At 49.0% G+C, this 16,839-nt stretch overlaps 1 protein-coding gene across 1 annotated transcript in view; it reads left to right on the forward strand.

The window, feature by feature from the left end:
- The window catches only part of LOC309564560 (uncharacterized protein), a 137,947-nt gene that overhangs the window by 32,761 nt on the left and 88,347 nt on the right, over positions 1-16,839 (forward strand). Inside the window, exon 3 of the mRNA XM_082269206.1 lies at positions 2,094-2,178. Within this exon, the coding sequence (XP_082125332.1) occupies positions 2,094-2,178 (85 nt within the window). The remainder of the gene's footprint in view (positions 1-2,093; positions 2,179-16,839) is intronic.

A 16,839-nucleotide genomic window follows, 5' to 3' on the forward strand; every position in this document is an offset into this window, starting at 1 on the left:
CCCTAGTTTTCTCAATGGCACATTCAGGGAGCCAATCACACCGTGATTAGCTGCACAGCGAACCAATCACGCGTGCCTGCACACCTGATTGGTTCCGCTGTGCCGCTACTCACGGCGTGATTGGCTCCCTGAATGTGCCATTGAGAAAACTAGGGCGGAGAGTAATACTCACTGAACGTGTGGGGCGGGCTGCAGTGCACGAGTGAGTAATGTATGTATGCGGCTGTGCTGTGATCCTTTCCCGGCTCCTAGTCCACCTAGTATTAGCCTCCACCACTGTGAGAAAGACTGTCTGTCACTATATAATCTGATCCATTCCACAGTCCACACTGTCACTGACTGTCACTGAGTAATTGATTTTAACATATTAACCCTGACCTGCCCAGTGCCCTGTATCTGCAATTAAAATTTAGAAGGCTGCCTGCATGCTTCATGATTTCCATTCCCAGCATCCTTCCCAATCCCTACAGTGTCAGTAACATTAACCCTATGGTACAAGGCTGCAGTGTACACTGAATCCCATTCCCTACAGTAACATATATTAACCCTGTATGGTCAGAAAGGATTGGTTTGCTGTGTTGCTGCTCACGGCGCTCACCGCTCAGTCAATATCGCAATAAATATAGTTGAAAAAAAAATATAGCAATATATTTTTTTTCCAATATCGTGCAGGCCTAGCCTAGGCCATCATTCTGTAGAGCAACAATTCTTTTTTTCAGATCCTTAGAGTTCTTTGCTATGAGGTGCCATGTTGAACTTCCGGTGACCATTATGAGAGAGTGAGAGCGATAACACCAAATTTAACACACCTGCTCCTCACTCACACCTGAGTCCTTGGAAACCTAACGAGTCACATGACACCAGGGATGGAAAATGGCTAATTGGGCCCAATTTTGACATGTTTCCCTTTTTGTTGCCAGAGGTTTAGACATTAATGGCTGTGTGTTGAGTTATTTTGAGGGGACAGCAAATTTGCACTGTTCTACAGGGTTCGTACGGTCATGAAAAACCTGGAAAACGTATGGAATTTTACAATGGCAATTTTCAGACCTGGATACGTTTTGGAAAATACTTAAACCCAGAAAGTTTTGGAAAAGTCATGGAAATTTGAGAGAAAGGCGCCACTCAGTGTAACAGATGTAAATAATTTTATTGACACATATATTAAGAAATTACATGGAGGTGCAAGTGTCCATCTTCATAGGCTCGGCCCCCTTCTGGGTCCGCGGTGTTTCCATCTGAGGCTGGCCAGCAGCCAGGAGATGACACTAGGGGAGAACCAATCAGGGGACTCAGTCTGATCTAGGCAGCGGTGAAGCGCATACCTCACTGGAGGGCCGCACAAACGTGACGACGCGGGGGGCGGCGGTAACCAGTTTCCGAGCATACGTGAACCGCTCCTTGAAGGAGTGGCGCCTTTCTCTCTTTTCTGCCTGTTCGTGGGACTGTTGCTTCGGCCTAACAAAGAGCTGCCTTCAATGTAAGCGCTGCATTTGTGCATCTGTGCCATCCATACCAGTCCGGCTGCACCTTATCCATCATGCCTGAACTGAAGCTTTATCCCAAAGCAGGAGCGCCCATCAAATCTTTTTCTTTCTCCAGTATGGTCGAATATAGTTGATCATATTGGTTAAATTACAATAGTTAACTTTTGCGCTATCCGTCACCTGACGTTCTCTGCGTGGGGTAACCTTCTTTTTTTTACAGTCTATGGGGGTAACACAGTTTCAGCTAACATTTCATGTTCTACTGTACACTGAAAAGCTTGTCATTTATTTTAGTAAAAATATGCTGGGTGTAACATGGATTTTTTTCTTATTTAACATGTATACATAGACATTTCATGAAACATTAGGTCCTGATTATTTACTTGAAGTCATGGAAAAGTCATGGAATTTTATTGGTAAAAAATGTGTATGAACCCTGGTTCTACAAGCTGTAAATTCACTACTTCACATTGAAGAAATGACACTTTGCTACAATGTAGTCACATGAAAAGATATAATAAAATGTGAGGGGTGTACTCACTTTTGTGAGATACTGTATATACACAGTTTAATATTAACCTTTTTTTTGTGTTTATTTGTACTTAGATTGAAGATCAGTGCATTGTGAATATCAAGCAGGAGAGAGACACACACATCAAGCAGGAAGAAGATCCTATAGTTATTACTTCATGTAAGTAACTAAGTAAAATCTGTTTGCATTTCAGATTGTGGAAAATGTAGCTGCTTAGTTGCTGATATCAAAATTGTATGGTTTAGTTAAATGGTTCCATTAGCCATTGACTTTGCTTCCTCATTTGATGCAAAAATAAAAAAATGCATTTGTTTTCTGTATTCTATCACGTGAGGTTTCAGAGAGACTGATGTTTAAACTCCATTCTTTTATGGGACCACTTTGCATAACATCTTGTACATAAATGTCCCCTCTTTTTATGAAATAGAGATGTGAATAAAGCAAGTGTGCCACTCCAACCAGAAAACTTCTTTTGGACAAGAATGCAGTTCTCTAAAAGTGCTTTAATTGATTCGATGTAGATTTTTAATAAAAATTATACAGTCCTTGTATAGAGCAAAAGTCCAATCACACCAAAGAAATTAAGCAGAGGAGCCTCCACCTCCCAGTGTTTGTAGTGCATGTAAAGATCAGAGCAGCCAAATCCCATCCACTGGTACTCGGTAGTTTGTAGATGTTACCTTATAATCCACTTCAGCACCCTACTAGTGAAAGAAAGTGTCTCACTCGCCTTATGCCACCTCACAGCTCTTTATTATCTCTGATCGGCAAAAATGCTTAGTGATCCAAACCACAGCAGTTCAATTGTTCTCAGGGTCTGCTGAAAGTACAAGCATAGAGGACACGAGCAATCCCCATAGTGTAAGTGAATGTAATCCGCACTAAGGATAATTGGCAAACTGTAGTGATATTCTTAAAAAGTGCTGCGAGCTGCTGCCCCCAATTAGACTGCTACCTAGTTACATAGTTGCATAGTAGTTGAGGTTGAATAAAGGCAATAGTCCATCCAGTTCAACCTGTGTAGGTGTGTGTGGCCATAATCATTTCACATACCCCTGAATGTTTTGATCCTTAAGATGTATGTCCAAGAGTCTTTTAAAAGTAGCCATACTCCCCGCAGTTACTACCATTTGTGGTAGAGAATTCCACAGTCTTGTAGCCCTGACTTTAAATCACCCCTGCGTAGCCTGTGGCTAAAACGCTTCTCCTCTAATCACATTGTATGGCCTCGTGTCCTCATGCATTCTTTGCTACTGAATAGTTTTTTTTTTTTTTCCTATGTTGAGATCACCGTTGAGGTATTTGTAAATCGCTATCATTTCCCCTCTCAGGCGTCTCCTCTCCAGGGAGAATAAATCAAGCGCTTGTAAGCGCTCTTCATAATTAAGGTCCTCCAATCCCCTAATTAGTTTAGTTGCCCTTCTCTGGACTCTCTCCAGCTCCAACACATCCCTTCTGAGGACTGGCGGTCAGAACTGGACAGAATACTCCAGATGCGGTCGGACCAGAGTTTTATAAAGTGGTAGGATTATAGATTTATCTCTGGAATACATCCCCTTCCTTATGCATGCTAATATTCTGCTGGGTTTGGCAGCTACAGCTTGACATTGCATTCTATTGCTAAGTCTATCTTCTACTAAAACTCCCAGATCTTTCTCCATTTTTGATTCCCCCCCCCCCCCCAAAGTGTATTGTGCTTTTATGTTTATAGTCCCCAAGTGCAATACCTTACACTTCTCCACATTAAACCTCATTTGCCATGTAGTTGCCCACTCTGTTATTTTGTTTCAGGTCATTCTGTAAGTTTTCTGCCTCACGATGTGAAGTTATTGCCCTGCTTAATTTTGTGTCATCTGCAAAAACTGAGATCAAGCTAATGATCCCGTCCGCAATGCTATTTATGAATAAATTTGAACAAAATTGGTCCCAGGACTGAGCCTTGGGGGACCCCGCTTACCACCCCAGACCAGTCTTGAGTATGCGTTATTTATTACCGCCCCTTTGACCAGTTCCGTATCCAAGAGCAAAACCTTGTGGTCGAAGCCTATCCAGCTCACAGCTCACCTCCTCGTAGAATGTTAACAGATTGTTTTGACAAGAACGCCCATTTGTAAACCCATGCTGATTATTGCTGATGATGTTTTTATCTTTAGCAAACTCTTGGATATAGTCCCTTATTATCCCTTCCTGAAGTTTACATACTATTGACGTCAGACTAACCGGCCTATAATTTCCTGGGATATGCCTCTGCCCTTTTTTTGAATATTGGTATCGCGTTCGCTTTCCTCCAGTCACCTGGTACAGTTCCTTTCAAAATACTATCAGCAAAGATCAAGAACAGTGGTCTAGATATATCCTTACTGAGTTCTTTGAGCTCTCTCGGATGTACGCCATCCGGGCCTGGTGATTTACTTGTGTTAATTTTATCCAGCATTTTCCTGATTTCACCCTCTGTTAGCCAAAGCGGCAAGTCCAGTGAAGTACTGCTAACCATGCAGTCATGTTCGGTGTACCTGTGTAAAGACTGAGGAGAAGAAAGCATTAAGCACGGTTGCCTTCTCAGTGTCCTCTGTAACCATCCTCCATTCATCGTTAATTATGTGTGCAACATGCTCTGACCTTGTTTTTTTGCTGTTGATATATTTAAAGAATTTCTTAGGGTTCTTTTACTATCCTCTGCTATTTTTATATCTCGAAGTTGATTTTAGCCATTTTGTTTTTGTATTTACATTTCTTATTTGATTCCTTGTATTGCTGGAAAGCTGATAATGTGCCCTCCGATTTATATTTCTTAAAGGCCATTTTGTTTCCTCTAATAAATGTTGTTACATTACGGTTTAGCCAGCCAGGTTTGGCTTTGGCTCTTCTAAATTTATTTCCCATAGGAATGCACTGTGAGATGCACCTAGGTAGTGCCTGTTGGAAAAATCTATGTATAGGGGATGGGTTGTGGCACTGCTCTGTGTGCAATAAAAAATGAATGCATCCTTTAGGGGTATCAATGATTCCGAAAACCACAAAATAAATCAGCTATGTGCGATATGCAAAAACTGCTAAAGTGCAAAATATAAAATCTAAATTATTGTGCAACATTGGCAAAAACATATGTGCAAAAAATGCTAAAAGTGCAGGTGCTACAATCGTGCCCTAGTGAAGTGAGCTTCCAATTACACTCAAATCATAAACAATTCATGAAATCACACTTAAAACGTTAGTGATCTGTGCTTGATAAACAGTTCATGGGTAGTGTGCAGTGTTCTAAAAAATTTGGCGTTTCCATTAGCCTTGTTGATCCTTATGTCGGCATCAATAAAGGGACGTTGCTTGATGATGTTACAACCAGGGGGTTGTGCCACAGCATGCAGTGTGCCCGGTGTCTCTACTTGTGCCCCTCTCCTGATATTCCACTCACCAGATATTACACTCCCTCCCCTTGCAACAGAGGTATCCAGCTTTCTCTTACGTCCTCCGACAGTCGCCGCCCCTTCATAATCTTAACCAATGGGTAATTGACCTTTGCTCCGCAGGAGTAGCTAGGCAACAAGATTTGTTAATATCAAAGCTTTTAGCATATCACACCCCTAGGGGGCGGTCCCCTCAGTCAATACCTCCCTGCTTCCAGCATTCTCAACTCAGTTTTCAATTGCCTAGCTTAGGAGTAGCTGGCTGTTCCTGTGCTGGGGCTTTCAGTCTCAGCCTTCTATCCTCTTTTTGATTTTATTTCAAGTATTTTTCTATTTCTTTTACTTAGCTGTTTTTTTCTCAGCATTAGTTTAGTTTTCTTCGGATGAAGATGATCATGCAGAGCTGGGTCTCGGACTGGCCACCCTGGATCCCAGGGCTGAGAGCCAGGGGTTTCCCCAGCCTGCCATCGAGCGTTCAGCACATTGAACGACCCATCCCTGTTCGCTGCAGGGATGCTGCCTGTGAGGTGGCTACCTCACCGGACGCCATTTGCGGTTTCGCACCGCAGTCCACTGCATCCTGGCTGCGACACTCCCTGTCCTCAGCACAGCGGTTTGGTCGCTAGAGAAGGCTCCCCACACCATCCGGAATGGTAAGTAAATTTCTATGTGGGGACCTGTCTGTTTGGGTGTCAGTCTGTGACTGTGTGACCCGCATGTCTGTGTGTGCTGAGCTCCCTGTCAGATTCCTGTGATAGCCTTTCTGTGGGCTCCGGGGGGGGGGGGCTCTCCCGCTCTGCTGTGTGAGATGTATGGGGCAGACTGGGCTCAGACATGCTGTGCAGCGACCGCTGATGCGGCCCGCCATTTTTTCTCGGCAAACTGTGGTGACTGGCCCTGTGTGGTACAGCGCGGTGTTTTGGCGCCAAACACCGCCATTTTGGCGGCGATCGCTCCTGAAAGCACATGTCGGCGCCATTTTCTTATTGCCTGGATTCCCTCAGCCGAGCGGCCATGTTTGTGAAGCCTTCATAGGCTATATAGGGCGGTCAGTCATTGCATCACTTCCTTTTTCACTGGAACAGCAATCGGTGGCAGCAGCTGTGTGCTCTCTCTCCAGGTTTTTACCTTCCTTATCCTGTATTTCCTTGCTCAGTGCTCCTTATCCCTGCGAGGGTCGGTACATACAGTAGTGTGCGGTGGGCTGCGCTCGCCGCGGTCTTAAAGGGGCAGTCCTTTATTTCAGTTGATACTGGGGCATGGATTCTCAGGATTGCAAGTTTCCTCCCACCCTGGTGGGGGGCCAAGGGGCTGCTGCATCCCCCGAGGGGGCTGATCTGGCTGCTGTTGTAGCGAACTTGGCTTCTCAGGTGCAGATGCTAATGGCTGATCGATCCGCAAAACGGCCCAGGTTATCTGTCTCCTCTGATTCAGAGGGCGATGGGGCTGCTATGGCTCGAGTGCCCTTCTCAGGGTCTCGTTCATCTCTGGACCTTGTGGGGTCTGAGGGGGAGGCTGAGGTAGAAGGAGTTGATATTTCTCCCCCTGGCTCGCCTGAAGAGCTTGCACTCATGGATGAGTTGATTACCTCTATCAAGGAAACACTGCATTTGCAGGATGAACCATGTCCTCCTGCTATGATGTCCTCTTATGGGACGAAAAGGAAACGCAAATCAGCGCAGGTTTTTCCCTGCCCTGCGGAATTTCAGCGCGCTGTTGATGAGCAATGGCGCAATTTAAAGAAGCCCTTTACTGTGCCAAGTAAGTTCAAGCTGCGTTATCCATTTACACCCACCACTGATGAGCGTTGGTGTGTGCCACCTCAGGTGGATCACGCGGTGGCAGTTTTGAATAAATCTACTGCGATTCCTGCTGAGGATACCCCGGTGTTCCGGGACCCTACGGACAGAAAATTGGAGTCTCTGGCCCGTCATACTTATACGGTTGCTGGTTCTATGCTGAAGCCTATTTTTGCTTCCATTATGGCAGCCCAAGCTATTGCGGATTGGACGCAGGTGCTCAGGCGCACCCTGGTGGCTGACTCTGCTCCGCCGACAACGTTGGCTATGGTAGATCAAATTCATCAGGGTGTCATGTATTTGTGCGATGCGGACTTGGATTTAGTCCCTTTGGCTGCACGTCTCTCCAGTGTAGCGGTGTTGAACCGTCGCCTGATATGGGTGAAATGTTGGTCGGTTGACCAATCCTCTCGCAAGACTCTAGCTAATCTTCCCTACGCGGGATCTCGCGTTTTTTGGTGAGTCTTTGGATACTCTGATAAAGGGAATTTCCGGGGGTAAGAGCACTCTCTTACCCCAAACTCACAAGAATAAGTTTGTTCGCAGTAAGAAGAATACCTCGTTTAGGCCCTCTCAGGGGTCCTTTCGTGCCTTTCGGTCGCAATACAAGGGCAAGCCCTTCAAGGGCCAAGTCTCCCAGAAGAAGCCGTGGGCGGGTAAGCAGAAGTCCGGCCAGTCCGGGTCCGCTGCCCATGCCAATTCGGCCTGAAGGGGCGCCCTCACCCGGTTCTGGGGTGGGGGGACGTTTGCTTGGTTTTTCTTCAACCCTGGCTGGCCCGCATTCGGGACAGGTGGGTTCAGGAAATCGTTCGATCTGGATACAAGATCGAGTTTCTCTCTCGGCCGGCGAGCAGATTTTTTCCCTCAAATCTTCAGCTGTCTCCGGAGCGTTTGCAGGATCTGCACCTGGCGGTGCGGGACCTGCAGGCCCAGGGGGTGGTGGTTCCGGTGCCTCATCGGGACAGATTTCGGGGGTTCTACTCCACTCTGTTCACTGTGCCCAGAAAGGAGGGCAAGGTACGTCAGATTCTGGACTTGAAAGCTCTGAACCGCTTTGTGCGGGTTCGCAAGTTCCGCATGGAATCCCTGCGCTCAGTGGTGGCTGCCCTGAGTCAGGGCGAATTCATGGCCTCCATCATTCTGAAGGATGCGTACCTTCACATCCCCATTTTTGAGGGTCACCAGAGGTACCTTCGATTCGCCATTACGGAGGATCATTACCAATTCGTGGCGTTACCCTTCGGCCTCGCTTCGGCTCCGCGGGTTTTCACCAAGGTGCTTGCGCCGGTCCTGGCTTTATTGAGAGCCCAGGGCGTCTCTGTCTTGGTATATCTGGATGATATCTTGCTTCGGTCTGCGACCAGTCAGGGCCTGGTGAACGACCTGTCCACCACGATGCAGACTCTGCGGGAGTTTGGTTGGATGATAAATTTTCCAAAATCAACGTTGTGTCCGTCGGTTCGTCTTCCCTACCTGGGGATGATCCTGGACTCTGCTCAAGCGAAGGTCTTCCTGCCGGAAGACCAGCTCCGGACACTTCAGGACGAGGTCAGGTCCCTCAGGGACACCCAGTGCTCGTCCCTCCGGACATGTATGAGATGTCTAGGTCTGATGGTCTCGGCTTTCGAGGCGATTCCCTTCGCCCAGTTTCACACGCGGGGTCTTCAGGCGGAGATCTTGGCCAAGTGGGACGGGCGTCCGCAATCTCTGGATCGGCAGCTTTCGTTGAACCGCCACACCCGAAGGGGTCTTTTGTGGTGGCTCCAGTCCCCGGCGGTGTCGGGGGGCAAGTCCTTTCGTCCTTTGTCGTGGACGGTGATCACCACGGATGCCAGCCTGTCGGGCTGGGGTGGTGTTCTGGGCGTTCTGTCCGCCCAGGGAACTTGGTCGGAGGAGGAATCCTCCCTTCCGATCAACATTCTGGAATTGCGAGCGATAAAACTTTGTCTTCTGCATTGGTCGGAACGGCTTCAGGGCCGTCCGGTTCGGGTTCAGACGGACAATGCCACAGCGGTGGCCTACATCAACCATCAAGGGGGCACCAGGAGTGCCCGTGATGCTCGGGAAGTAAACGGCATTCTATCGTGGGCCGAGACGCACGTCCCAGCGATAATGGCTGTGCACATTCCGGGGGTGGAGAACTGGCAGGCGGACTATCTGAGTCGCCAGACCCTGGACCAGGGAGAATGGTCCCTCCACCCGGATGTCTTCCAGAAGTTGTGCGCGAAGTGGGGTCTTCCGGATGTGGACCTGTTCGCGTCTCGTCTGAACAACAAGGTGGAAAGGTTCGTGGCAAGGACGCGCGATCCTCAGGCAGATGCCTCAGACGCGTTAGTGGCGCCCTGGCATCAGTATCGTCGTCTGTATGCCTTTCCACCGATTCAGCTGCTGTCCAGGCTGCTTCGCAGATTGGCCTCGGAACCGCACGCGGTGATTCTGGTGGCACCGGACTGGCCTCGCCGGTCTTGGTACGCAGACCTCGTAAATCTGGCAGTCGACGCTCCGTGGCGCCTGCCGCTTCGGGAAGACCTTCTGTCTCAAGGGCCGATATTCCATCCTGCTTTACAGACGCTGGCTTTAACGGCCTGGCTGTTAAAAGCCAGGTCCTGAAGGATAGGCGTCTCTCCCCTGAGGTTATTCCCACTTTGATCAAGGCTAGAAAAGCCTCTTCGGGAAAAATTTACTACCGTACTTGGAAAGCATACTTTGCCTGGTGAGTCCAGGGGGTATTCCCCTCGCTCATACTCGGTGTCGAGAGTGTTGGCTTTCCTTCAAACGGGAGTGGACCAGCGTTTGGCGCTGGCCACAGTTAAGGGCCAGATTTCTGCACTGGCCGTTCTTTTTCAACACCCTGTGGCGTCTAATTCATTGGTTAGCACCTTTGTTCAAGTGGTGCGCCATTTGGCCCCTCCTAGGAGGGAACCTTTGCCTCCATGGGACTTGAACTTGGTTCTGTCCGTGTTACAACAGGCTCCCTTTGAAAAAATTCAGGGAGATCTCTTTGTCTCTGTTGTCCAAGAAGGTTGCCTTTTTGGTGGCGATCACTTCGGCTCGCAGGGTGTCGGAGATGGCGGCTTTGTCCTGCAGCTCTCCCTACCTGGTGATTCACAAGGATAAGGTGGTCTTGCGACCTAATCCATCTTTTCTTCCGAAAAGGATCTCGGAATTTCACCTGAATGAGGACATTGTCTTGCCTTCGCTTTGCGCGAAGCCTAAGCATCCGAAGGAGGTGGCTTTGCATGCCTTGGATGTTGTTCGGGCGATCAGGGTTTACCTGTCATCGTCTAAGCCCTTTCGCAAGTCGGATTCCTTATTCGTTCTTCCAGAGGGACCTCGGAAGGGCATGGCGGCGTCGGCTGCTACCATCGCCAAATGGATCAGACAGACAATTGTGCAAGCCTATGCTTTGAGGGGGAAGGTTCCTCCTTTCCCTGTGAAGGCGCACTCTACCAGATCTCTGAGTACGTCTTGGGCCTTTCGTCATCAGGCTTCTGTGGCCCAGGTGTGTAAGGCGGCGACTTGGTCGTCCGTTCACACGTTCTCCAAATTTTACAAAGTGGATGTTCAGGCATCGGCAGATGCTTCCTTTGGCCGTAAAGTTCTTAGTGCAGCAGTGCCTTAGGGTCCCTTGTTTGGGCCCTTGGCTGTTGGGGTGTTTTTACCCCTGGGTTTCTTGTTCTTCCTGGGTTGTTGCTCCTGTTGAGCACGTTTTCCTGTTGCCAGGTTGGTTCTCTTACCTTGGTAAGGTTCCTTTCTCTGATGTGGGTACTGCGTTGCTTTATGCGCGGCTGCGTTTTTTTCCCACCCCTCATGTCTACACTGCTCTGGGACGTCCCATTGGTGAAGATTATGAAGGGGCGGCGACTGTCGGAGGACGTAAGAGAAAACTGAATTTTTGTAAAATCTTACCGTAAAATTCCTTTCTCTGAGTCCTCCGACAGTCGCCGCCCCCGCCCCTCTTTTGGGGTTTGTTTTATGTACTCTACTGCTATGCAGTGTTGCTCATCTTAGTTTAAAAAAGTAATTAGTTAAAGTTACAAATTACTTCTCCCAAAAAGTAATTGAGTTACTGACTCAGTTACCACATAGAAAAAGTAATTAGTTACTCAGCAAAGTAACTGTGACTTTTTTTTTTTAATATTCTATAATGCAATTACGTTCTATAACATCTTTAATAGCAAAGATGTTTATATTAACTGATTGAAGAATAAAAACACTATATACAGTATTTTAGAACATTTGGTATTTATTTTAACCGAACTCAATAGATTGCAGCCTGCCATAGATATGAATGATATGCATAGAAACATATAAAAAATAAATATTGAAACGTGGTGACGTGGGTGTGGCTGCCTGGCTGGTGGTGGCGTGGCACACTGGTGGTGACGTGGGCGGCACACTGGTGATGGCGTGGCACACTGGTGGTGACGTGGGTGTGGCACACTGGTGGTGACGTGGGTGTGGCACACTGGTGGTGGGTGGCTGCCTGGCTGGTGGTGGCGTGGCACACTGGTGGTGGCGTGGGCGCTTGGCACACTGGTGGTGATGTGGGTGTGGCACACTGGTGGTGACGTGGGTGTGGCACACTGGTGGTGGGTGGCTGCCTGGCTGGTGGTGGCGTGGCACACTGGTGGTGGCGTGGGCGCTTGGCACACTGGTGGTGACGTGGGCGGCACACTGGTGATGGCGTAGCACACTGGTGGTGGGTGGCTGCCTGGCTAAAGGTGGCGTGGCACACTGGTGGTGGGTGGCTGCCTGGCTGGTGGTGGCGTGGTACACTGGTGGTGGCGTGGGCGCTTGGCACACTGGTGGTGACGTGGGCAGCACACTGGTGATGGCGTGGCACACTGGTGGTGACGTGGGTGTGGCACACTGGTGGTGGGTGGCTGCCTGGCTGGTGGTGGCGTGGCACACTGGTGGTGGAGTGGGCGCTTGGCACACTGGTGGTGACGTGGGCGGCACACTGGTGGTGGGCGGCTGCCTGGCTGGTGGTGGCGTGGCACACTGGTGGTGGCGTGGGCACTTGGCACACTTGTGGTGACGTGGCACACTGGTGGTGGTGTGGTGCGTCCTGACTCCTGACTGTGAGTTTTTTTTTTTTTTTTTTTTTCTTACCTGCTGTGCTGGGCTTGCTGGTGGTGGTGTGGCCTCTGGCCTGGCAGGCACACTGTTGTCCGGGTGAGGTCCCTCTGGCTCCTGCAGGCCTCAGGCCTGCCTGTCTCTGTGCCTCTCTCCTCTTCTGGGCTGGCTGTGTGCGTTGGTCCGGTCGTGCGTAGGACTGTCGTTGGTGGACTGGTGGTGGTGGACTTCCTGCTGGCTGGCTGCTGCCCAGTGCCCTCCTGGCCTGGGCTGGACTATATCGTTTATGACTGGTGGTGGTCTCTGGTCTCAGTGGTCTCTAAGAACAGTAAGTTAACTGTGTATACTATATTGGTTGGCACTTGGCTGGCAGTGGCAGACTGGCACAGCACTGTGGGTGGGCGGCAACGGCTGGGTCGGATCTATGCCCTCTGTCCTCTTGCTCCTGGCGTGCTGTTCTGCTGCCGCCGTGCGGCCGTGCCTGTGAGACAGTGTGTGTCGGACCGGCGCCGCGTGACGTCACGTGACTCACTCGATGAGTCAGTCTCCTCCTCTTCTCTCTCCAGGACCGCGGACAGCGGTCATAGTCTGGAGAGGGGGAATACAATTACATCTACTGCCATCTAGTGGCGGTAGATGTAATTGCGGTAACGGAGCCGGAAGTAGCGGCAGCGCCGTTACTTGGAGAAAATGAGTAATCTGATAGATTACTCGTTACCATGAAAAGTAACTGCGTTAAGTAACGCCGTTTACTTAAACGCAGTTACTTCCAACACTGCTGCTATGCTACCAAAACTGAGTTGAGAATGCTGGAAGCAGGGAGGTATTGACTGAGGGGACCGCCCCCTAGGGGTGTGATATGCTAAAAGCTTTGATAATAACAAATCTTGTTGCCTAGCTACTCCTGCGGAGAAAAGGTCAATTACCCATTGGTGAAGATTATGAAGGGGCGGCGACTGTCGGAGGACTCAGAGAAAGGAATTTTACGGTAAGATTTTACAAAAATTCAGTTTTTTCAGCTGCACCTGGCTGTATGCTGCATCCACGGCCAACTTTCTGGCGGGTTTTTCCTTGCAGTTCCACAATTTATATTTTGCACTGTAACAGTTTTTGCATATCATTTTTGCATATGTCGCACATATATTATATTATTTATTTTGTGGTTTTCGGAATCATACCCCTAAGGATGTATTAATTTTTTATTTCACGCAGAGCAGTGCCACAACCCATCCCCTATACATAGTTTAATCCCCATAGTATAATTCCATTTCACATACTTTATTAACCACTTGCCGACCAGCCGCTGCAGTTATTCGGCAGCAGGTTCCTACGAATCGCAGTACCTGTATGGCGGTTTGCAGGAACGATTTTGGGGGTGCACGCCCACTCACCAGCGGGGAAACCGATCCACGGGGCTGGCGGCTGTGATTGCCGCCGGGCACCCGCGATCGCTACCCGTGAAAAGAAAACGACGGTCTGCTGTTGTAAACATATCAGACCGTTCTCTCAGGAGAAACACAGGAGCTCTGTATTGATTCCTATGTAGGCAGACAGGTCTCTGTATTGATTTCACAAGCCCATCCCCCCACAGTTAGAAAACACCCCCTAGGCTCACATTGAACCCTTTTAATCGCCCCTGGCTGAACCCCTTCCCTGCCAGTGTCATTATTACAGTAACAGTGCATATTTTGTGTATACCCCAGGCAAAAAATTTTCAAATTGGGCCCAAAGTGTCAATATTTTGTGTGGCCATCATATTTTCTCCAGCACTGCCTTGGGCATGGAGTTCACCAGAGCTTTACAGATTGCCACTGGAGTCCTCTTCCACTCCTCCATTCCCCACAGATGTTCATTAGGGTTTAGGTCTAGAGACATGCTTGGCCAGTCCACCTTTACCCTCAGCTTCTTTAGCAAGGCAGTGGTTGTCTTAGAGGAGTGTTTTGGGTCGTTATGTTGGAATACTGCCCCACGGCACTGTTTCCAAAGGGAGAGGATCACTCTCTGCTTTGGTATGTCACAGTACATGTTGGCCAGTGCCAGCAGCACTCATGAACCCCCAGACCATGCCACTCCCACCACCATGCTTGACTGTAGTCAAAACACACTTGTCTTTGTACTCCTCACCTGGTTGTCGCCACACACGCTTGACACCATCTAAACCAAATAAGTTTATCTTGGTCTCATCAGACCACAGGACATGGTTCCATTAATCCATGTCCTTAGTCTGCTTGTCTTCAGCAAACTGTTTGCAGGCTCTCTTGTGCATCATCTTTAGAAGAGGCTTCCTTCTGGGACGACAGCCATGCAGACCAATTGGATGCAGTGTGCGGCGTATGGTCGCTGACCCCCCCCCCCCCCTTTAACCTCTGCAGCAATGCTGGCAGCACTCATAGATCTGTTTACCAAAGACAACCTCTGGATATGACGCTGAGCATGTGCACTGAACTTCTTTGGTCGACTATGGCGGGGCCTGTACTGAGTGGAACCTGTTGTGGTAAACCGTTGAATGTACCGTGCTGCAGCTCAATTTCAGGGTCTTGGCAATCTTCTTATAGCCTAGGGCCTAGGCCATCTTTATGTAGAGCAACAATTCTTTTTTTCAGATCCTCAGAGTTCTTTGCCATGAGGTGCCATGTTGAACTTCCAGTGACCAGTATGAGAGAGTGGGAGCGATTAACACCAAATTTAACACACCTGCTCCCCATTCACACCTGAGACCTTGTAACATTAATGAGTCACATAACATCGGGGAGGGAAAATGGCTAATTGGGTTTAATTTGGACACTTTCACTTAAGGGTGTACTCACTTTTGTTGCCAGCGGTTTAGACATTAATGGCTGTATGTTGAGTTATTTTGAGGGGACAGCAAATTTACACTGTTATACAAGCTGTACACTCACTACTTTGCATTCTGGCAAAGTTTCATCTCTTCAGTGTTTCTCACATGAAGATATAAAATATTTACCTAAATATGAGGGATGTACTCACTTTTGTGAGATACTGTATGTATGATATACAGGTGCATCTCATAAAATTAGAATATCATCAAAAAGTTAATTAATTTCAGTAATTCAATTCAAAAAGTGAAACTCCTATTTCTTACGTCGTCCGACAGTCGCCGCCCACTCATACAGTCTTCACCAATGGGGTATTGACTTCCTCTCCGCAGGAGTAGCTAGGCATAAGACTTGTTAAGAACAAAGCATTTACATAGTCACACCCATGGGGGCTGTCCCACTGGTCCAATACCCCCCTGCAATAGCCATCCCAACTCAGTTTGTCTTCTGCCTAGTTCAGGAGTAGATAGGCTTCCCTGTGCTGGGGCTACAGTCTCAGCCTTCTTCTTCGATTTTTATGATTTTATTTTCTGCAAATGTCATTTTTTCTTTGCATTACTAGCTGTTTTATTTTGTCAGCGTTAGATAGTCGGATCTTCGGATGAAGACAGCGTTTGCGGAGCTGGGAATCGGACTGGTCGTCCTGGTGCTCCGGGACAGAGGATCAGATGGAATCCCAGCCCGCCATCGAGCGTTCAGCAGGCTGTGTTAGCCCTGGCCTCGCAAAGGACCCATCCCTGTCCTCAGGGATGCAGCCTGTGAGGTGGCTACCTCACCGGCCACATTAACGGTTCATCCATGCACTGCTGGTGTCCTGCGTTTTTCTGGCTGGCGGCACTCCCCTGCCATCTGAGGGCGGGTGGTTTCCTGTTGATATGAGGCACCCCACGCCATCGAGTACAGGTAAGTACACTTCTGTGTGGGGCCTCTGTCTGGGGTTGGCAGTCCTGTGTGTCTGTGGTGTCCCCTATGTCTGTGCGTTTTGGGCTCCCTGATCCCGGTCCCTTGGGGGGGGGGGGTTTCCTCTCACAGCCAGCGCTGTGTGGATTTTTGGGGGTCCCTCTCCTGTGTCACTTTAGGGTGCTTGGAGGTACAGACACGTGCGGCGACCGCTGCGGGGTTAAAAACTGCCGGTCCGCCATTTTAGGTGTGGGCAGCATGTCTGGCTTCACTATGGGTGTGTCAGGACTCTGGAGGTGAGCCTGATGTGCAGAGGGTAGCCTCTAGCTCACCGAGGGATGGAGCACAGACGAGTCACCTAGGCAGTAGACGCAGGCTAACCCGAGGTGCGGAATCTAAGTGCCAACCGGTCTTCACCAGAGCCTCAGATGGGGAGGATGATTTTGCTGCGTGTATAGCACCAGGTCACAGTCCTTGGGGTTGCCCTGCCAGGAGGTGAACAGATCCGGATCCGGTGGCAGATAAACAGACAAGGATAAGACAAAGAGTGGTCACAAACAAGCCGAGGTCAGGGCGGGCAGCAGACAAGCGAGGTGAGGGACAAGCCAGGAGGTCAAACAGGAATCAAACTGGATACAACAGGTTTCAGGTTCAGGAACACAGGAGAAGCTTCAGATCAGACAGCAAAGACACTGTGCTGCTGAGGTGCTTAAATAAGGCAGCCTGTTGTCAATTAATGAAATTAGCCTGAGCTAGGTTAACCCTTAGGTTGCAGATTCATGACAGTACTTCAGTGTGCAC

The sequence above is a fragment of the Pelophylax lessonae genome (assembly GCF_965119305.1).
Source record: "Pelophylax lessonae genome assembly, chromosome: 9".
Classification (NCBI taxonomy): Eukaryota; Metazoa; Chordata; class Amphibia; order Anura; family Ranidae; genus Pelophylax; species Pelophylax lessonae.